Source organism: Vidua macroura, chromosome 9 (assembly GCF_024509145.1).
Source record: "Vidua macroura isolate BioBank_ID:100142 chromosome 9, ASM2450914v1, whole genome shotgun sequence".
Lineage (NCBI taxonomy): Eukaryota > Metazoa > Chordata > Aves > Passeriformes > Viduidae > Vidua > Vidua macroura.
Window position 1 is genome coordinate 1318220 of NC_071579.1, and position 22968 is coordinate 1341187.

At 48.6% G+C, this 22968-nt stretch overlaps 1 protein-coding gene across 7 annotated transcripts in view; it reads left to right on the forward strand.

Annotated features, from left to right (window-relative positions):
- TADA1 (transcriptional adaptor 1) overlaps nt 1-22968 on the forward strand; it is a 31290-nt gene that overhangs the window by 1692 nt on the left and 6630 nt on the right. Inside the window, exons 4-10 of one of the 7 annotated variants that reach the window (XM_053984926.1) lie at nt 5935-6032; nt 8164-8373; nt 9364-9515; nt 10397-10559; nt 12088-13553; nt 14994-16772; nt 17463-17820. In XM_053984926.1, coding sequence (XP_053840901.1) covers nt 5935-6032; nt 8164-8373; nt 9364-9515; nt 10397-10559; nt 12088-12240 — 776 coding nt within the window. In that variant the 3' untranslated portion in view covers nt 12241-13553; nt 14994-16772; nt 17463-17820. The other 6 variants (XM_053984929.1, XM_053984932.1, XM_053984928.1 and 3 more) reach the window with 6 other exon arrangements.

Consider the following 22968-nt stretch of genomic DNA (forward strand, 5'->3'; position numbering starts at 1 on the left):
ACCCCAATGTTTTCAGCCTTTATATTCATGTTTTTTTTTTTTTTTTTTTTTTTTTTTTTTTTTTTTTTTTGCCACACAGGTAAAAATGCAGCAAAATAATGTTTCAGTAGAGATGCTTCTATGACTAAGCTGTGTGTGCTTGGTTAGAGGCTGATGCTGGATTGCTGCCTGTGATAATCTGGTTTGATTTCTGGGTTGGTGTCTGCTGTGAGCTGAAGGGTCAAGGCAGATGCAGCCTTCTCTTTGATGTGCTTTGCTTACCTCTTTCTCTCTCCTCCCGTCGTTGTGGTGAGCTGAGCATTCCTGACTCATCTTGATTTCAAGTACATATCTGATAGAAAAGTGCTTACAGGGGGCCTTGGTTGAGCTCTGACCTATTAACCCAGTCATCTGCAGATAGTTAACACTTTAACTTTGTGAGCATCTAGAATAACATTTTACCTTTGTGATGGGTGTCTAGAATGGCTGTCCTCAGGGTTGCAGGTGTGCTTTGTTTGGCCTTCAAAAGAGCTCTCAACCCAGAGATGCAGCACGAGCAACTGAGCTGCAGTTCAAGATGTGGAACTGCTGTGTAGGAAGGGAGAAAAAATGGTTACAGCTCACATGGGCTGAGACCTGAGAGATGAGTTTTTGAGAGAATACCTGTTACTGAGGTGCCTGTTGTAGCTAGAGAAAATAATGCCTGCCAAATCATGGCTGCCCAGGGGTTTTTGTGTTGGAGCTGGTCCTGAACTCTACCAGCTGTGCTAACATTTAATAAATGTTCATTTTCCCCCACCTCCAAACTTGCTTTGTTCGCTCTTGATTAAATGACAAAAACACCTTGTGTTTTTAATGTCACCTTGTGTTTTTGTCCTAAACTTGTTCCCTTTAGGGGTCTGGACTCATGTAAATCAGAAGGTTTATGTCTGAGTCTGCTGCTCCTTGCTTTTAACTTTGAGTAGTTAATTACAGCTGGATTATAAGCAGAACGCACAGGAACAGTGATTCCCCTGATGACCACCTGGAGCAGCTGAGTCTAAACGAGGAGGGGAGGGAGGCAGTGCCTGTTCTCTGAGCTCAGCAGTGAGCTGCTGTGAGTGTTGGGGTGCAGGTCACAGCTCAGAGGTCGTGCTTCTCAGAGGCAGTGGTAGGCTAGGGCCTCTTGCCATGTGCCTGAGGTTGGGGTTTGCTATTCCTGTGTGCATGCTCTGGGCTCAGGTGTTCTGAATGTCACTTGTCTCTCTGTCCAGTCTCTTTATGCCACTTAGTCGTGGCATGCAGCTGTGTGGTCAGGATTCCTCAGCACACTCTCTCAGGTGTCCCTTTTCCAAGGCTGTTTAGGATTGTGTGGAAGGCAGGAGCCCCAGCACAGAGCAGGGTGCTGCTCCACAGGTGCTTTCCATATGCTCCTTATTTCCTGCCTGACCTTCTTTAATTTCCAAGTCCCTGGAGGTTGTTTTCTCTTGTCCCATTGCAGCTGCTCCCCTCAGAGCCCCCGAAGAAGCCTGGTTGTAGTGGTTCAGCAGGAAATGGCCAGCTGGCCAGGCCTTTCCCAGTGCTGGTCACCTCCAGGGCTTTCAGGCAAGCTTTGGCTGCCTCTGTGTCCACAGACTGCATAAGCCAGCTTGAAAAAAAGTCAGTTTAATCATGGGTGTGTGGTCTTAAAGGTGTGGTTTGGTGCTCTGGAGCTAACAGTGGATTCTGCTAGTCCCTTCCAGCAGCTCAGCTGCGCTGTCCACAGATCAGTGCAGAGTCTCCCAATGATCTGGGAGCTGATCTGTGCTGAGGTGCCTCTTTCTGGGCTATTGGTAGATCTCTTATAGGCAAGATCTCCCTGTCAGCTGTGTGTGGTGTAGGGTTGTACGTGCAAACCCAGGAAAATACAGTATCAGTGGAACACTAGCTTTTAACATCTAGATTTGTTTTTCTTCCCATAGATACCAGTCTGACACCTGCTAGTTGTATTTTTTTGTGTTGTGGTTTGGTTTTTTCCTCTTTCTTTTTCCCTCCTCCATGTAAGAATGGAAAGCTAACAGGCTTTTGTGTCTACCACTGTCTTTTGGGTAGAAGGTGTTTACTTCATGATTCATGGAAATAAGTAACTTTAAAGAAGTGTTTTTGAGGCACTTGGCACACCGTTGTGAGGGTTACTGATGCATGTACTTTCCACCTGGGTGTGAGAGACAAGGGGAAAGAGCCATCCTTAAAATGTTATTTTGTATTAAAAAAGTAACCGTATGGTCAGTGGTAAAATTGTACTTGATACTGTACCCTGTTGGAATAAGAACCCTTGGGGAAGGTATTTTTCAGGAGTGATTGTAATATATGTTGAACCATGCAAACAAACCCATCTGATCCCAATTTTGCTGCACCTTGTAGTAGTGGTTCCACCTGGGATTTAGGGGAGCACTTGGTGAATGTCACCCTTTTTGAGGATGCTTTGCATTTCCCCCTCTCACCCAAACAACTTGAAATCCCAGTTGCCCAGCCTCTCTGTCATGGGATTTGGTGGTGCAGAGGCAGGGAGGTGTGTTGTCTATTCTGATGTGAAGGATGACCATTTGGGGTCAGCTCTCCTGGCTGTGTCCTGTCCCAAGTCCTTGTGCACTGCCAGGCTCCTAGCTGGTGGAAAGGGGTGAGGAGCAAAAAATCCCTTGGCTCTGTGCTCTGCAGGAATGAAAACATCCCTGTGTTACCAACATTGCTCTTGGCACACATCCAATACACAGTCCTGTGCAAGCTACCATGGAAAAAATTAACCATCTTCCACCCCAAACCAGCACGCTGGGATGTTTTCTTCCCCAAGAAAGTCCTTCAAGAGGGACTCTGGCTTACATCCTTTCTTAACCTTGCATGGACAGACCTTGTTTTTGGACAGTTGCAAGCACTCAGGGTAGCAAGGTTTCTTGAGTTAATATGTATCTTGCTTGAAGTGTTCCCTCCTTTCTTAGCTAAATGTTAGCAATAAAACTGAGACAATTGCAAAAACCTGAGTTAGCGATGTAAGGATTTAATTTATTTAGTAGTACTCGGAAGCCAATTAAAAGATGGTTCTGTGAACTAGAACTCATGTGGAATAACAGGAGCATTTTATTTCATCAGATTTGTCCACGGGCTTGCTTAGAGGGCTTGCAGCTGTGAGATTGGCTCAGGTTGCTTGTGTTTGCTTCTCTCCAGGGTACTGAGAAGGGAGGAAAAGTAAGAAAATGGGAGTGTGAGTTTTTGGCAGAGGAGAGTCAGCAGAATATCAGCCAAATATCAGCAGAATACCTTGTTCCTGCAAGAAAATTAAAACAACCCCCTCCGAACTGAAGATCAAGTAAACAGGCGTGGGAAATGTGTGTTTTCTCTATGTCTGCTTCTCTCTGTGGTGACTTTCTCTGAATCTTTGTCCTTTCCTCATGTAGCATGTCAGGCAAACCTGACAGGCTCTGTCTGGACTGGCTGGTGCCATCATGACGATGCCATGCAGAGATGTGGCAGGTTCTAGAAAAATGTTTTTATCTCTTGCTGATCTTTGAAGGCAGAGCAGCAGTGGCTTGTTAAGGTCCAATTCCTTTGCTAGCAAGAATGAATAAAAGCTGCATTCATCTCTGAAGTTCCATGTCTGAGCCAACCCAGCCTTGTCATTTGTGCCCAGGAAGGCAAGTACTGGTTTCTTAGAATGCTAGAGGGAAATTTTGCTTTCTTCATCTAGTGCAAGTCAGGCTTGGTAATATGAAAACCTGGAAAAGGAACCAAAATTTGTGCCATGGGCTCTTTATAGTGGGGAATAGGAGATTGTATCTCACCTTTTCCTTGTTTTAAGCTGAGTTTGGTTAAGTTCTTGTTAAATGTGCACGTTGAGATTCAATGAAGTTGCATCTTTCAGATCTGTCAAAGCCTATAAATTTAGTTGCCATTTAATTTGAAACCTACTGTATTATTTTTCTTAAAAAAGGTATTTAAAAAATTCAGACTTGGCTGTAACCTATTATATCTGTGGAACATTGTCAGAGAAAAGAGTGTTTGCAATTTCCATCTCCATCCACTGCACTTTCTCTGGTCACAAATGAGGCTGTGAAGGAGCTGTGTGAGACTTGGTGTGGTTCTTCACAGTGGTTTCCTATGCTCCATTATTAGGGCCTCTCCTGTGATGTATTGATGAGCAGTGACACCAGCCTTGCAATTTTTGGGGAGGTTTTATTTATTATCTTTTAATTTCTTAAATTGACCAGTGGATTTTGACAACAGGGTTTGTAGGCTATGGGTTTCCACCTCTCTAATAGGATGTAACTAAACTTCTTGGTCAAGTTTTTTTTTTTTAATATAGGGAGAATGTGCCATCTCTGTGTGTGTAGGTTGTTTCTAATCCCTTCTTAGCAGCTGACCATTCAAAAACTTCACCTGAATCCTCTAGCTGAACCTGATCCTGTTGGAATTTTTTTTTTCCATAGCAGAGGACATGGTGCTTGTGCTCCAGCTGGGAGTGTGGGAAGCTCCCCATAGCCAAGGACTTCTAGCCAGCCTCATTCCTTACAAACAGGACTGTGGTACAATTGTGTTTATGAGCTCCTGACTACAGCAAATTAAACATAGTTAATTCTTGATTACAGCAAATGAAGCATAGTTGGGGCAGCCAGAGATAAACCCACGGATTGGTGTGAAGCTGGTGAGAACTGTGGGAGCAGGACAGAACCACAGATGGGTGTTGGTCAGCGCTCAGTGAGGCTAGCTGGGCTGTGGGTGCTGAGATGCGGAAAGGCTGCTGTCACCTCTTGTCCCTGTCTAGAGGAAATGGCAAATTCTGGCTGAGGTGTGGCCAAGATGTCCAAGACATTGCTGTGCTGTCAGAACTGCCTGGCAGCAGAGCTCCAGCTCTGCTTTGGGGGCAGCTGAAGTGCCTTCAGAGCTGAGCTGTCCAAGCTCCCTGAGGTGGGGCATGCTCAGGGCATGCTGTGCTCCAAAGGAAGAGGATGCTCACCTGCAGTGCCAAACTGGGGCAGGAGGGTGCTGGAGGCACGCAGCACAGGCTGCTCTGTAGCCACGAGAGGGCTGCCTAGTCTCTGAGTTGTGCTTGTTCCCTGCCAACAAGCACACACACACATCCAGTGCAGTAAGCACACACACATCCAGTGCAGTGCAGCCAATTCTCCTGAAGGAATGAATTGCTCACAGATGCTGTAAACCTGTCAGCAGGAAATTTGCTAGGCTGTCCTTGCCAAGAGCTGTGTGATTATCACGATGTGGTTTGGCCTGCTGTAGGGGTAGCTGTCAGACAGTGTTCAGTGGACTTTTGAGCTGATGATATGACCAAAAGTATTTATTTATTGGTACTAAACAAGAACCTCTTTTTCAACTGTTTGCTGGCTGGTCACATTAATGACATCCTGCTCCTGGGCTCAGTGGCCTCTGCAGTTCTTCCCTCCTCTCCTTCTCTTCAGTGTAACAAAACAATCAGCTGTGATGTTTAATAAGGATCCTTGACAAATCTTGCAGAAGGAGATCTGGGGAGTCAGGCTGCTCAATTCAGATGGTTTAGCATCTGACCTGATCCAGGAGTGGGTGAGAGGAGAACCCACTCCAGGTAAGAGCTCCAGGCAAGCTCTTACCTTCCTGATGGAACAAATGGCGTGTTCCTTCCTTTTGGATTTTCTTACAGGCTGTGCTTATCTCTCTCCTTCCACTATGGGTTTTGTGTGGTGTGTGGACAATAAGTCATGGGTGTTGTGAGTGAGTCAAAGTTGCAAGGGGCTGACAAAGGAAGGGAGGAGCTACCAACTACCAAAAGTGTTCTCCCCTCAAAGGACCTTCCTCTTTGCTATGGCTGTTGATTTTGGGTTGAGGCTTAGCAGGTGGCCAAATGTTAAGGGTTTCATCCTGGCCTTAAATCAGCAACACCAACTGAGTGGGTGTTTTGTGGGTTTATTTTTTTGTTGTTTGTTTTGGTTTCTTTTTCTTTTCAATTTGTAGAAGGTGCTGGATCTCTGCCATGGCCAGGTGGCTCTGCAACTAAGCCTGGAAAACCCAAAGGGAAGAAAAAGATTTCTTCAGTTCGCCAAAAGTTCGATGTAAGTGCCTGTGGCTCACTTTACAGCTACCAAATTCTTAAAACAGGTGATTTACTGTTTATTCAGGCAGTCAGATAGAATTCTCTGACTAACTCTCAAAGTGTTAGAAGCAAGATCCTGGGTGTAATGTTTTCAGAAGGTCAAGTTGTTTCAGATCTGAGAATGCCTTTTAAAGGTGCTATCTTCTGGTAGGTGGCACAGAAATGTGCAAGATCCGGTTCACTTTGCAGCAGAGGCTCTGTACATCCACCCAGTACTGTCTCACCCCTGTTCTGCACTTGTTTCTGTGCTGCCAGAGCAGTGTGGAGGGAGCCTGGTGTGACAGATTTGGGATGAGGCACTCTCTTCAACAGGCAGGATTTGATAAGGTGCATACTGCCTTTCTAAGGACTTTGATTAGGCACTCCATGTGTGCTTCAGAGACTAGTGTTCCGAAGGCATGCAAGTCCAGCTGGAGGCTTCTTGTATTTAGGAACTGTCAAATTACTTTGCAGTGCTCACAGCTGCAACCTGTATTGTGGTGTTCTGAATTCAGACTGTGTTATCTTGCTTGTCTTAAAACTTCACTGTAACTCTTCAGTTCAGCAGCAAGTAGATGAGAGTTTGAGAAGCAAGTTGTGGTGTAGTGGAAGTCTTAGAATTTGATTTACTCACTACTCCTAGGATATACCAGATTTCTAGTGTGTGTTTGTGCACGTGTTCAGGAATGCTTGGCAGTAAGCACTGTATGAAGTGCATGTTATGATTAATGGACTTTTCTGGAACTAGTGGAATTCCTGAGTAGTGTGAACTTGGAAGTGCCTTGGTATTTCATAATGTTTTCCTCACTGGTGAGAATAACAGCTGTGAATGACAACAGGTCCATTCCAGTTGGCTTCTGCTCTCCCAAACCACATTCCTCTTGAGAGTTGCTTACGTTTTGAAGGTCTTTTTTTCCAGGCATGTGACTTTCCTGTAATGAAAGCATAAATCTTTAGAATTATGGGGAGGGAAACCTGCTTTCACACATCAGTGGGTGGATTGGTTTTTCGCTCTGAGTTAAATGCCACACTGTCCTTTGACTAAAGCAGCCCCCCTTTCTCCCCTGAAACTAAGATGTGAGAAATCCACTTTGCTGCATATTCATTGTTCATATTTAAAGTGTGTTGGTCCTGGTGCCCCATAAGAGCCTTGCAGCAATCTCCATTCCATAGACACTGGAAAGTAGAGAGAGTGTGATGAGTCTGTTTCCTTGTGGGTTAGAGTTGGGCCAAGCACATGGCTGGGCTCAAGGATCAATAATTTCCATTTGCTTTGTTCCCCCTTTATCTGGGGACTGAGGAGCCATCACAGGCACTCAGAGCTTGAGACACAATGCAGCCAAGGATTTGTGCTGGAATACATATGGCTTGGGAAATGCCACCTTCTAGTATGAATTCCTGTTCTGTAATGAGTTTTTTTCTTTAAATAACTAAGTCAGTTCTGAAAGACAGTCATAATCCATCTCAGTGGCTGTTCTGTAACACAGCTCTGCTTAGAGTAGTGAAAGTACACAGGGAGACTGGAGTATGAAATTGGTGCTGGAATTGGGCTAAGTTTAAAGCATTAGAAAAATGTAAGAATCAATCACTCAAGTTTAGGATCATGGGTTTTAATCTGGAGGGTAACTGTACAGATAGTAAGTAAAAATATACCCTTCTGTACAAGAAATTACTAAATACATGAGAACTCTTCAACATAGAAGGTGTCTGAGAGATGTGAAAGTCCAGTCACTGGTCTGGCTGGTGTGAAAGGAAGTAAAAAGGACAGTCACTGACCACATTTGAGACTCCTAGGAGAATCAAACAAATCTAGCAGGTGGGGAGGTACAGAGCAGACCAGAGCAGGTGAGTCTTCATGTGGTGTGTAGAATTTCTCGCTGCAGTGTGTTGTGGATACCCAAATTTCAGGTGGTTTGGGGTGCTACTGGACAAGTCCTGTGAAAGGATACCAACACTGACTAACCAATTTCTTCAGTCACAAGTCATTGGGGAGGATTTTTAAAGGACTTTTTATAGGTGTAAGCTTTCTGAGTGGAGAAGGGATGGCCCCTTGATGAACCAAAGGGTCTGAATGGATATTATCTTATGCTTTAATGTTGTGTTCCTGACAGCACCGGTTCCAGCCTCAGAACCCGCTGTCGGGAGCCCAGCAGTTTGTGGCAAAGGATCCTCAGGAGGATGATGATTTGAAGCTGTGCTCTCACACCATGATGCTCCCAACACGTGGCCAGCTGGAAGGAAGGATGATTGTCACTGCCTATGAGCACGGGCTGGACAATGTCACCGAGGAGGCAGTGACAGCCGTTGTTTATGCTGTGGAGGTGAGGCTGGGCTGGGGGGCTGCAGTGGTCTCATAACAGCAGCAGCAAAAGGCTCTGTGTGCAGTGTGGGGCGTTGTCCCCCAGTATGGGGTGGAAATCTGCTGCTCTGATGGTTCTCCAATTGCCCTTTTGTCCCCTGAGTGATGTGAGAATGGAGAATCTCCTGCCCTAGATGTGAAGTCTTGGACTTCTGCCTGCAAGTAGAAGTTTTGATGTACTTGTACAGTACCCCTGGCATGCTGAAGTAGCTGTTGTGGAAAATGCTCTTCCTATCACTTAAAAGCAGGGACAGAATGGGAATGTCAGTTTGACCAGTTCTATAAAACGCAGCCTGTTACAGGCACAGTGTCTGGCCTGGCCATGAAGGAACGGGATCAGGTGATACCTGATCCAGGTGAAGTCCTGGTTTGGCTTTGGCAATTGGTGGTGCGTCACTGTACACATCCCAGGAATGACACAGCCACTGCTTGGAGCATTGATGTGTGGATGGTTTTCTGCACTCAGCATGTGGAGGCCAACCTGGGTTCCCCATCTGGAGTGAGGCCAAATGAAGAAGTTGTCTGCTTGTTTTTTTTCAGCCTGTTCCTTCTCCAGCACTGTTCAGGCAAATGAAAAAGATCAGTGAGTGGCTTTTCACTGTCATTTCAGGGTGTGTATTTCAGTTCAAGTGTAACATCTAGTGTCAGTTACAAAATCTTAACCTTAATCAGAGGTTGGGAATTTCCTAGCATTTCCTTGAAGACACCCCTTTGACATTTGAAGCAGGACATCACATATTAAAATATAGTTCACAGGCTGATGCTTACAAAGTGCCATGTTCTCTGTATCCAAGTGTTGGATAATGAAAACATCCTGTCCAGGTATTGGTTCCCTTCCATCTTTAGGTCCCTGTGGTCATAGCAGCAGTGCTTCTGTCTTGCCATTTGTTGAGGCCCTTCTATCCATGAGTGAATGTATCAGCACATGTCACAAGAGTTGTTTTCCTTGCAGAACCACCTTAAGGACATTCTGACCTCTGTGATATCCAGGAGGAAAGCCTATCGTCTGAGGGATGGCCATTTCAAGTATGCCTTTGGAAGCAATGTCAACCCTCAGCCATATCTGAAGAACAGTGTTGTTGCTTATAACAACTTAATTGAGTGGTAAGGAGCTGGCAGCACACTGATAATGTACATGGATTTTTCTAGTCTTGGAATTATTCCATGGCTCAGCTGCTTCTTTTATGTGTGTTGACGGTGTCTTGCTTTCACACACTAGGAAGGTGTTGGTATGGAGGATTGTACAACTAAACAGGGAGTGAGGATATGGGGATTTCCCAGCACTGGACTGTAGGGACAGTGTTACATATCTCTCCCTTACCTCTGCTTGTCCAGCAATTTATTACTGCTTTTTGGAAATGTGAGTAACAGGGCAATTCTCTGCCTTTGTGGAGGCACGGCTGTTGTGCCATAGGATTCAAATGTCAGTGAGGACCTGCAGGATACTGCCATCCTGTCATTTCCTGCATGCAAATGTGTTCATGGTTCTTTGGCACATCTTTGTAGTTAGCAGGGCTTTGAGGTCCTCCAGTTTGGAGTCTCAATGTCAAAGAGTTTGTGCAGTGCATCTTGGCAGTGCTTGTGTACGAGAAGGCAGTTTTGTCTTTGGCAGCTGCTAGCAGTTGACAGGAGGTCGTGGGTATTTGAAGATTTGATTGTAGCACTACAAACAACTCTGCCTAAGGGCCAGTGTTTCAGCTCAGTGTTGTGTGTGCCTTAATTTTTATGCTGGGTAGAGACTATTGGCTGCGAGTAACACAAAGTTGCACAGCTGAGACCATTTAAGCAGGGCTGGAGCACGTTGAGGGTCAGTCCGCACTCCTCGTTAAACTGGAATTTAAAAGAAATTTTTATTAGAGCTGAAATAATTTTATGTACCTATGGGCCACACCAGGTGGTGCAGTGCAGCAAGGCTCCTGCTGTATGACAGCCACAGCTGGTGCTGGTTTTGTGACTGGGGTTTTTTCTGCCTGCTCTGCCCCCAGCCCCCCGAGCAGCGCGACGCCCTCGGCGGGTCAGAGCCTGGCCGCCCCGCCCGCTCCTGATGATGCTGAGCAGCAGGCAGCCCTGCTCCTGGCCTGCTCTGGGGACACCCTGCCAGCATCCCTGCCTCCAGTCAACATGTATGACCTCTTTGAGGCACTGCAGGTAAGCTGGTCATGTCACACCTTCGTGCCACAGGCAGTGCTGCCCTGGGTGCCAGATGCCAGTCTTAGGCGTGGTTTATGTGCATGGAGGGGGATTTGTTTTCTCTTCCCATAGTCTCTTTCCTTCTTTGGCTTTGATTTGTTCCCACGGTTAACTCCTGGTTTAATGCCCGTTCTGATCCCCTTGGTCACAGAGCTGATGAGGAAATCCCTCTCTCACAGCTGTGCAAGATGGGTGAACTCTTCCTCTGCAGTGATTATATCAGAACTGAGCTGGACAGATTTTGACAGTGCTGCAGCAAAATACCTTACCTGTCATGTCCCTTCTTACTCCTCATGTTCCACCTGGGTACTCAGAGGAATACTTGGTCCTGGCATGCAGGCCACTGCAGTGGGTTGGCTGTGATGACCCCAGTCCTGGGGAGGCATTTAAGGTCAGCTGGCTGAATTTTCATTGGCAATGTATGGCTGTGGTTCCCTCCCTCTCTGGCAGCTGTGGGGGCATTGCCTACTTTGAATGTCTAAAATTAGTTGTTAGAAATTCCCCCTTGATGATCTCTGCTGTTGTGAACAGGCCTTGGGATTTTGTCTCACAATTGTGGATACAGACCACAGAGCTGTAATCAAGCATTCATCTCATGTTTAGTCAGAATTGTTATTTCTGTGGTTTTGATGATCAATTATTGATTGTCACCCCAAGAGCAAAATTACTATTTCCTTACCATGGCACTTGTGGGGGTCAGCTTGTTGGGACCCCAACAGTGTAAAAGTCCATTTCCCAGCCCGTCGCAGCCAAAGAAGGAATCTGGAATGCTTCGGATCGTGTTCTCAAGGCTGTTTACTTTTCCTCACCTAGAACATTCTTTCTCTGACCTGCTGAGCTCTGGCTAGCAAGGAGGCCATGGCAATCTGCTCTGCCCTCTCAGGCAGTGTTTACCTTTTATATCAAAAGTTATGTATAGTCTGTTCACAATAACATGCCAATATCTAACACCTATGTTGGACAGCGTGTCTCTACCTTAAACCGATAGAAAAGTGTCACCATCACACCAAGACATGGAGGACAAGACAAAGGAGAAGAAGGCTAGGACATGCCCAAATTCCTCCATCTTGACCCCTGAATCACATTCTAAAAATCCCAAAGTTCTACTTTTCCACCCTGTGTTAATTCAAATATCACACTACTCAAACCCTTGTGGCTTGTAATTTCCCACACAAAATCGACAGTCTTCCACGGGCCAAAATTGAAGCCACAGGTGTTTTTGACTTCATGCCAGGGTCTCAAGACAGCTAGGGCAGCCAGAGGGATGTCCTGGACTCCGACAGGCACTCCCTTAGCAAGTGGTGTAAGAGGTGGTTGTGCTGTGCTGGCCGCTGTGGCAGTGCTGGCAGGGAGCAGCTCTCCCTGTGAGACTCCCTTTGTTCCCACTCTGCAGAGCTGGCCCCTGCGGTAGAGGGAGGTTATTCCCTGGTAACATGGGCAAATGTGTATGGAAGTGTGCAGCTTGTTTCCCACCATGCATTTCCAGGTGCACAAAGAAGTGATCCCTGCACACACAGTCTATGCTCTCAACATTGAGAGGATTGTCATGAAACTCTGGCACCCGAACCACGAGGAGCTGCAGCAGGACAAGATCCATCGGCAGCGCCTGGCCATGAAGGAGGGCCTCCTGCTCTGCTAGAGCTGGGCAGCCCTGCCAGCCCTCAGGTGGCTCCAGCCTGCTCCTGGGACTTGTCATTCGGATGCTCCTTACAAACCTGTGTCAGCATCTCCAGGATGATGTGATTTATGAGTCAGCTTTTCCTATGGAAATGGGACTGAGTTGTGGGACGCTTCCTCTGCTTCCCCAGAGTCACGTGCTGTGGAGTACTTGCAGCAATGTCACTGAGTTGGGAAAGAGAAACAAGACACATTTGCAAGGACTGTTTTTAGGAAAAATAAATGTGGGAGTGGAAAGAGTTGGTTTTAAATAAGGTGTGCTCTTGTCTTCTTTTGTGAGCATGGAGAATCTGCCTCCTTGCCCTCACCTCTCAGGTAGTTTCCCTCCTGAGCTCAGACTCCAGAGCCCTTGTCCAATTTCTGTTGCAGTTGGTGAGAGCCTTTTCATTAACTGATTATGGGGTGGGCTCCTGTGAATATGAGCAGTTCTGTTAGCTGACGTTGTTCCTCTTCTACCAGGGGAACTTCTGATTAGAAACTGTGACAAAACAAGGCAAAAAGGGAATTGTCTTGGTGTTGAAGACTCCTTGGATTTGCAGCATGAACAAATCTCTATCACTTCCTTGTAAAAATATGCAGTCTTGTATTACTTCATTATGAAATGATGCAGCCGCACCTCTCCACATGGGAGATGTGCAGATCGCTGTGTAAAAGGAGAAATTCCACCTTCTGGGTTTCAGGTATTAATGAGTCAGTTCTGGGAATCAGCTTATTATAACAAGAGAATTCCATTAAAGTGTCGTACTTACTACATGACCTGGGTTTGACCTCAAACATGAAGGTACCTGCTGAAGTGCGACTCGCTTAGTGTGCCTCCAGATCAATGGAATTGAAACAGCTTCTTCTGGGGGAACACGAAAGGGGAAGCTCATGGTTCCACTTCATTCTGGTCCTCCTCTTTGGAAGGTATTTGGATGGGAGACTTGTCATATTTCTCCTGAAGTTTTCTTCTCTGCTGTACCCCCGGGACTGAGGAGGGTGCAGATCCCTGATGTTTCTTCACAGTTACTGTTTTTATAACTTCCTTTCCTGACCCCTGTGACTGTTCATGTTGCACCAGCATTGTAATAAGGGGCAGTGCAGCTGTCCCTGTGTTCCTGCCTTTCCTGCATCCTCCTTCAGGATGTGCTGTGGAGTCAGGCATAGCAAGAGGCAGTGTCTGGGCAGGTATTGGTGGCTCTCTTCATGAGAAGATCACTTTAGGATTATGAAGAAACTGGGAAAGGCAACAACACAAAACTGCAGCAGGGCCTGGCAGGATGGGAGCAGTTGTAGGTAAGTCTGGCAGTGTGTGGTTAAGAGGGGAGTTAAGAGGGAGAAAAGATGGACAATTCATTTTGGTCCCCTTCTTTTGACTGTTTTGTTTTTCTGTTGTTAAGCTGGTCAGAGCGAGCCTGAGCTTAAAAGTTGACTCAGTGACTTTTACATGAGAGTTTTTAAAAGCAGTGTTTAACCTTACTAACTGTGTGGTAGTGAGATCATCAAGCCACCCAAAATACAGCCCTTGGGGTGTGGGAGGGAGATTTCCCAGATAGTTGTGATGCTTCTGGTGTAAAATGAAAGCATTCAGTTTGTTTGCTAGAAACTCTGGGGCAGCTCTGAGGATCTCAGATCTGAAGAAAGCATCACAGGCGGGTTCTGAAACAAATTGCTAAGTGTGGCACTAGAATGTCCCTGCTGTTTGCCTGAGCTGTCTTCTGAAGAGCCAAGTCATCTATTCCACCCTGACAAAGTTGGGTGTTTGGTATGGCTGCTGCACAGCAAAGGCTCTGACAAGGAACTCGTGTCAGCTGCATTTGCAGAGATCTGAAAACTGAAAGGCACATGTTCTCGAAGCATTTGCCATGGAGTGTGAATGTTTGTGATAAACAATGCTTTACAGGCTTCTTGGGTCATGGAGCTGCAAGGGATCACGGAATATTCTGAGTTGGAAGGGAGCCACAAGGATCAGGAGCCCAACACTTAAGGGGAATGGCCCATATGGGCATCAGACCCATTATGAGCACCGTGCTCCAACCAACTGAGCTAATCCCTGTGGCTGATTGGAGGCTGCTTTTCCACCCCCTGCTGAAGGAAGGGCCAAGCTCAAAATTAGAGCAGGTTGTTTATTTGCAGAGATGAGCCCAGACAGGCAGTGCCATCTCCAGTTCTGGTGTGTGAGCATGTGGACAGTGGAGGTTTTCCCTGGACCCCTGCCCTGAGAGCAGGATGCTGGTACTGACAGGTGTCACTGTTAGGCTGTGACGTGACATGTCTGTCTTCACTACAGTAGTTAGCCCTCTAAAATGAATAAGTAACACTGCTGAACTTCAAAGCAGCACAGAAAATAGTTTGGCAGGGTCTGGCTTTTGCCCCAAGATCCACCCAGAACCTGCCAGCTCTGTGGCAAGCTAAGCTTGAGCAAAAGTGTTCCTGACAGGTGTTAGCTCAGAAACCTTCAGTGGAACTTCAAAGTTGCCTTGGGCAACATGGTGTGCTTTTTAGTGGCCTTCACCATTGAAGGCTTTTTCCTCTGACCCCTGCCTCTTGCTGCAGGCCTGGAATTTGTTACAGTCATGCCAGAATATGGAAAGACAGAAGGGAAGGGATAAGACGTCACCTGCCATGTCCTCAAGAGTGAGAATTGCATCTTATGCTCTTAACCCTATAGGAGCTATGCAGTGTACTGAAAGTTGCCACTTTTGAAGTTTCTATTGCTTCTGCTTCCACTTCTAGATCTGTAATGAAAAACCACTTGCCAGCTCATGAACAGAGGGGAAAGAGTGCTTGAGATGTTCACCAGGCTTGCTTCGTGGCCTGGGTTGGGGTGAAGTTGTTCATCTCGTCCTAGAAATGATCAATGTGATCTGCATCCCTGCGAGTGTAGCAGTCAGAAAGAAAATCTGTTACTGTTCAGACAGTTTCAGCTGCCAGACCTGGCTTAAGTCTGACCAAACCTTTGCAGTTGCGTGCCAAGCAGGATGCCAGGGATGTGAATGCGGCACTCATCAGCACCCCCAAACAGCCAAATCCTTGCTCCCCAGACTTCGGTCTTGCCTCACTGGGGCTGTGTTGGTTATAATTAAAAAAAACACTGTTTCCATTTGAATTTCTGAAACCAGTTTCCCAGCGGTAGGCTGGGTTATAGTTAATTAAAGGCTCCCACAATCAGATATCTCCTTCTGCGCAACGACAGCCACTTCTGAAATGTCACTGTGGTGAGAGCAACGAGCAGGAGCTGGGGCCACTTCCATCTCACAGGAAGGGCTTCTGGCCTTTCCATGGAGCACCCTGTAACCTCTTTGAGTCCTTTAAAGGCTTTTAAACCCTGGTTGGGAGTGTGTCAGCAGGGCTCCTGCCCAGGTCCTGGCAGCCGTGCGTGTTCTTCCCTGCTCGTGTCTCCATGTGCACAGCTGGCCAGCTCTGCATCTCAGGAGGTGATTTGGTCCTGGCTGAGCAATCTGCCCTGTACTTCTATTTATATCTCACAGGGATGCTCCAGATGGATTTGGCAGAGGAGCAGCAGGTCATTGTCTGTGCAGTGTAGCCTTTCTGTGGAAAGTAGGCTTGATTTTCAGATATTTATAGTTCGTTGGTGTATTGTTGATGGGAGCAGCCACTCTGTTTTTCCCTAGAGCAACATAAATATTTCAGACTTCCTTTTTCCACTGAAACTTTAATTTCTCACTAAAACGCTGTTTTCCCACCACAAAGAAAGCAAGAGGCAGCTCAGCCTGCTTTATTTTCACCTCTGTCTCTCGTGTCTCCAAAACTTCACCAGAAGTTTGTTCCAAGCTGTCAAATGTGGATTTTAGCTCTATAATAAATAGAGTATTGAATGACTCCATAATAAAAGGCTTCAGAGTAATTATTATCCACTCTCTGCATTCCCTGAAGACAGGAAAGGGGGGAGCAAGAGCCTGGCTCTGCTCCTGTGCTCTGGGAGTGCCTGGTGCAGGTGCAGCCCTGCTGTTTCTCTGATGGCTCACTACAGGATTGATGCTGCAGGCTCATTCTCCTTTCTCGTGTGTTGGAGATCCATCTCTGAATTCCTCCTGCTCTCTGCTCTGCAAAATGTCTCAGCAGGGCTCCATGGTTTCCCCTGGAACCCGTGAGAGGGGATGTGTGAGAGCAGGGCTGGAGCTTCACTGTAGGCAGCAGATGCTGCAGTGTGTGATTCCCTTATTCTGCCAGTACAGCCCCCAGCAGTGGAGGGAGCAAGGCAGAGGTGTCTTTGTCTTGGTGTCCCTTCTGGAGCTGTCACAGGCTTTGCACAGAGCCCTGGGGAGCCATCCTGGGGAACAGCATCAGCTGTATCTCACAAGTCTTTGTGTTGGTAGTGCTAAAAAATGGGGTTGCAAAGCCCTTGGAGCAAAAAAATAAAGTATTTACTCTGTTGCCCCAAACCAGCTGGTACACACTGGTGCAGCAAGTCCTAAATCCTGTCAGAAGAGAGCCAAACCACGTGTCCTTGCCCCTGGGACAGCAGGGCCCTGAGCAGCACATCCCAGTGTGGTGAGGCTTCTTTTTTTTTTTTTTTTTTTTTTTTTTTTTTTCTTCATTAGAAATGTAGGAAAAGCTAACATGGGAAGCAGACAGGAAGGAAGGCTAGAACCCAGTCTCCAAAGCCCAGGAAGCGTTGAGGCAGCCTTTGCTCAGCCAGCTGGGTGCAGGGAGCAGCACGGAGCTGTGCAGCAGCTCCTGAGGTTTGCTGACCCTGGGACCTGCCCTGCCAAGGATGTGGGGAAGGCTGGGAAGCCCATCACCATTACCAAAACAGTTTTGCAATTTTCCTGGAGCTTCCCAGCAAAACACAGCAAGCAAGGCTTGATTTCGGGTTTCTCTCAGAGGAGACCCCTCAAGCCACAGGTGCAGTCTCTGTCAGGGCAGCTGCTCCTCTGCCCTTGTGGCTTTGTGGGCTCCAGCTCCCCTCACCCTGCTCAGCCACTGATGGGTTTTGGGTCATTTGAGTCTTCAGCATGCCCATGAGTGGGAAAAACAGGAGAGGCAAAGACAGAAGCCCAGCAGCAGATGCAGACACGTTGAGAGACCAGCTGAGCACAGCCCAGCCGTGGCTGGTCAGCAGCAGTGGGTGACACACACCACCGTGTCTGTGCCACTCTGAAAGTGCTGCTGGAAGGCTCAGCCTGGCTGTTCCCTGCTGCGTGGGGGCTGTTACAGCTCATCCCAGTCTCCTGTTTCCAGCTCCCGAGGACTTGGTATGGACATATTGACAGCTTTGGCCTTGTAGAGAGCAATCCGTGCTCTGGATCCCTGTAAACTGGCCTCCTCCCCACCAGTGCTCAAGGGAGGAGCTGCCCCTGCACGCTGCTGATCTCATTAAAACTTAACTTACACATCCACAGCCAAAAAATAAAGGAATAAAGCAAACAAAGTCTGAAGTGCGTCATTAATACAGAGCTGCCCCAGCTATTTGGAAATCACACTTTGAAATACTGATATTGAGTCCCTCAGGATTTGAACCAACTTTGCTATTTTGTTTTTTTAGTCATTAATCAGTGGCTATAGCTACATAGTTATCATTAAACAATTGCACTGTGAACCTTTTAGACTTGGCTGATCTTTTGTTTTGAGAAAAAGACAATCCCAAGATGAATGGGCTGTCTGGACTAGAGACACCAGGAGTGAGCTCAGCAGGACTGAGCAGTAACTTGGGGAAAGGTAATTCTGACCACCAACCCCTGCCCTATCTCGCAGAAATGACACGAAAGTGTGAGCAGAGGAAGGAGCAACCTCCCAATGTGTGGCCTCCACCCAAACCCCCACTGGCTCCTGGGAAGGTGGTGATGGACAAGCTGGCCCATGCCCCGGTGTGTCACCCTGCTGCTGGCTCGGCTGGCACAGGGGGAGCAGGGCTGTGCCTGGATGGCAGTGATCAGCTCACCAGAGAGTGCTGGGCACAGCTGTGCTCCTGCCTAAAGGGCAGCTCCAGGCACCCCAGGCAGGTCCTCACTGCGACACCAAAGCGCCGAGGAATGCAAATGGGCTGCACCTCAGAGCTGGTGCCCAACCACAGCTGGGCCTCTGCTGGGCTGTGGCAATAATCTGGCGGGTCCCCTTCTGAAGCTTCTTGCTTGACCCCAGAGGTGCTCAAGTGGGCAGAGGTGCCAGGCCAGGCGTGGAGGCAGCATGGTGGAAGCACATCCTGCATGTGCTGAGGGAGGGTGGGAGAGGAGCAGGCAGAGCACAGCTCCCATGGGTGTCTTTTTTGACATCACACATCTGCTTCCCCAAGCACTTACTGGCTCTTGCTTTTGCTACTACTAAAAGAGAATATGTGACAAATAAAAGTATAGGCCTGACTGCCTAAACACTAGATTGTCCAGGCCATGGAGGAGCATCTTGACTCTCCCAGCAACCCTTCACTCACTGTCTGGTTTCATCCCTATTCCTGTAATTGTTTTTCATCCTGATATAAACTTGGAGGAAACTTGAAGACCATTAGTCACAGCTTCTGCTTTCTGGGGATTTAATTGTTTATTTGTTAATGCTTTCTGAAAATGGTAACCGCAGGGGAAAATGTGGTCCTTAGCCAGAGGCTGTGGTGAACTGACTGCAATGATTTTGACTAGTACAGTTTTTTATGAGAACAAGATCTCCAGTTCCTGCAGAAATAAATCCTTGGTCTCATGCTCCCCTCTCTGCTGGGCTGATATCAGTGCTCTAGTTGTGCCCCACACCTGTGATCCCAGCACCCTCCAGCATGAGAATGCCCTGGGCATCCTCTGTGCTCCCTGTCAGTGTCACGGGTGAGAGGAGCTGGAGCTGCTCTCCAAACTGAGACTGAGGAGCAAAAGAAGCACAAAGGATTTCTGTCAAAGAGCAGAGTATGAAGGCATGTGTGGGCCCTGTGTGGGCCGTGCCTGAGGCACATTTGCTCTGTGGGCAGGGTAACAGCACTGCTGCCTTGTGCTGCTCTAGTGGAGCAGGCGAAGTTTAAAGCCTGGAGAAGTCCGGAGGCTGAGGGAGCAGCAAGAAGTGCTCCTGCTGGCAGCCATGCAGGAAAAGGCTGTGGGCAGTGCCCATGCCTTTTGGGAGGTTCACAGGGAGCTGGGGATCAGGGAGGCTGCAGCTGCTCTCCTGTGGCACAGGAGGGGGTTCCAAAAGGCCCCTTTTGCTGCAGTGCCCAGGTGGGAGGTGGGGCTCAGCCTGTGCCTCTGGAGCGAGCAGCTGTGTTCCCTGAGCCAGTGGTGTCCTTGCTCGCAGCAGCAGTCCCAGGGCTTGTCGCAGCTGGGCAGTGCCTTGCAGCTGCATTGACCCAAAAAACCCAGGGGCAGGTGTGGCCATCACTGCCAAATCCAGAGCTGCCATTCCAGGGACCCCAAGCCATTCCAGGGGCCAGAGAAGTGGTGGGCACACAGGACAGCGGGGCACAGAGGCAGAGGGAGGGAGCAGCCACCATCACTGAACAGCTGTGGAAGCTCTGGGCTCCAAACCCGAGCACCAGAAGCGTCTGTCTTGGATGCTGATGCCACATGACATCTCCTCCCAGCCCCTGGGGGTGCCAGGGTATGGCCAATGTCTCCCCTCCATGGTGCACAGCTCGCTGAGTGGGCACCGTGGGGCCATCACCAAGTGTGCAAAGGAAAGCCCGCAGCGCTGTGGGACCAGCCCATGCTGTGCTGCTGCTGGAGGCTCCTGTGTGTGCTTGGGTCTTCTGGAAATCCCCTGGCACTGTGGTGGCTGTGTGAGCCTGGCAGAGGCTGAGGTGGGGGGATAAGGGAGACTGGGAGGGCTGCGGCTGCCACCACATCTCACTCTGTTGGGGAAATTCCTTGGCGGTTTAACAATATCTTTGCATCATCCTTATCTATGGTTTTCTGCTCACTTCAGGAGTGAGTTTTCTATTTAAGGCACATCATCTAAAGTCTAATTCCTTCCTAGGATCACCAGGCAGAAGCCCATCACCCTTCAAGCACAAAGGCTGATGTGTGTCCTTGGTCCCAGTCCTCCAGTTCAGAGCTTGCCTGGGGAGGGGGTCTGGCATCTCGCATGGCGTGAGGATGCTGCTTTTCCCCCTTGCTGGGCTGGGCACAGTCAATTACACGTCCATGGACTAACAGAGAGGATTCAGTAGTGTCTGGGTAAATAAGATCTGTGTGTGCCTCCTCCTGTAGGGTTTGTCACCAAATCACAGCTTCAGTTCGGTCGGTGAAGACCTCTGAGATCAGCGAGTCCAGCCCATGACCCAGCAGCACCACCTTGTCACCCAGACCGTGGCACTGAGGATTCCACCACCTGCCAGGGCAGCCCACTCCAGTGTCCAGCCACCCCTTCTGTGTAGAAATTCCTGTCAATGCCCAACCTGAACCTCTCCTGGCGCAGCTTAAGGCTGTGTCCTCTTGTCCTCTCAAAACTAACCTGGGAGAACACCCAAACCCCACCTGGTTACAATCTCCTTTCAGAGATTGGTAAGGTCACCCCGAGCCTCCTCCAGGCTAAAGAACACTGATCCCTGGGGACACCCCTGATGTCTGGATGCCAAGTGGATGTGGCACCAGTCACCACCACTCTCTGGGCCTGGCCATCCAGCCAGCTCTTAACCCAGCCAAGAGTGCTCCTGGCCAAGCTGCAGCTGTTCCAGGGAATGCTGTGGGGGACAGTGTCACAGGCTTTGCTGAAACCCAGGCAGACACATCCACAGCCTTCCCTGCATCCACCAGGTGGGACAGCTGGTCATGAAAGGAGATGAGGCTGGTGAGGCAGGAGCTGCCTTTCCTAAGCCTGTGCTGGCTGGCTCTGCCCCCTTGGCTGTCCTGTGTGTGCTGTGTGACTGCACTCCAGGTGATCTCCAGAACCCTCCAAGGCCAGGCTGATGGGCCTGTCGTTCCACACATCCTTCTTGTGGACAACCTCCAGTCATCTGGGACCTTCCCAGTTACGCAGAATTGATCATAAATGAGGGAGAGCTCATTTCCTCCTGCTCCCTCATGACTTCAGGATGGAACTGATGCCTTGAGAGGCTGCCCTAGAACAGAGACTAAACAGAGTTAAAGAATAAAGTAGGGATTTATTGAAAGGCCTCAGTGGATCCACCTCGGGCAGCACAGAAGTCCAGCCAGGGCTGCACCCAAGATGAAGCAAAATGGTCACAAAATGGACAGGCGGTCGTGAGGTTTCACACTTTTATAAGTTTTGTTCCATTTGCATATTGGGGTTAATTGTGCAATTAGAGCTTCAGGTTATGAAATCCCATCCTCCTTGTTTGCTCTCTCCACTTCCCCGTGGTTTATGCTCTTGGGCCTGAAGCTCATAATGGTTGTCCTCAGTCTCAAGCTGGAACAGGATTGTTTTGTCTACCCACCCTGCGAAGAGAACTTCCTAACACTTAATATGAAGCTCAGAGCTCCACACCTAGGCAGCACAGAATATGGAAAAACATGAAAGCTGAAACTTAAGGCATCAAACCCACCCAGTCCTGCTGAGCACTTGAGCTCAGTTCATCTCGGTGGGTCACGAAGCCACAAGAGTACAGGAGAGTCACCACCTGAATGGGCCCTGCTGGGGCTACCCCTGGCCAGGTGCTCTCACAGCCCCTGGCCAGTCACACGTGGTGGGAAACGCTCCTCCAAAGCCTGAGGAAATGCAAATACCTCCCTGGGAAATTCCCCCAGGCCCACTCTCACAGCCCATCCTCTCTGGCCATGTGCAGCCCATCAGGACTTTGCTCTGTGTGTGTGGAGAGCTGGAAGTGACAATGGGGATGCCTGGGGGGAAAAGGGCTGAAAAGGGGGAACTGCAGTCGGTTCTCTGAGGGCTCTGCACCCATGAATAGGGTCCACAGCAAGCCTCATATGGTGGATGCATGACAGAGCAGTTGCTCTCCAACCACTGCCTCTCTGTGAGCTCATTTCCTGCAGTTTGTCTCCTCTTGGGCAACCTGTGTGCTGTAAATTATAGAGTCATTCAGCTTGAAAAAGAGCTTTTTAAGGTCAGATGTTAGCTTGGCAATGCCTCAGAGAAATGTCGCATCCAGTAACTCTAATGAGTTAATTTTGTGGGAAGGCACAGGAAACCTGAGAAATGCAGAATTGTTTCTCCTGGAGTTAGCACCAGCTGGGCCATGTGAGCTGATGCTGGCTGCTGGCATGTGTAAGGCGCAGAGAGCAGATGAAATGCTGTTCCCACAGGGGGTTAAGCCATTACTGACTGCAGAGCTCTGCTGTCAGTGACCTGGCAGCCCTAACCCTAACCCTGACACGTTGGCTTTCCAGCTGTCAGTAGCCAGAAATCCACTTTATTAACTCGATTCCCTCCATTCCTCCCACACGACCCCTCGGAGCAAGTCATGCTTCGTTCACCAGGCAGTCACCAGATGGCGAAGGAAGCTGACAAAATGGTCCCAAGATTTCTCAGCTCGTGCTGATTTTGAGCCAGGGGAGGGCACAGGCAGCCAGCCCAGCAAAGCCACCCAGCCCCGCCAGGGTTCTGCAACCACGGGTGCTGCCATGTGGCACTTAGCAGTCATTAAATTTGTTTAAGCTGATTATTTGCTGGATTAGCAGATTGCCAAGAGACTTTTTGAGCCCAGGAGGCATCAGCTTGAGAAGAGGTCTAAAAGAAAACCACAGAGATCTGGACTGGTGAGGAGGAGAGGGGAGACAGGCGGGCTCAGTTCGTGGTGACGTGGACAGAGCGCAGCTCACAGGGCTCGCTCCGGTGGTTCCCCTGCCACTCTCTTTTGCTGGGG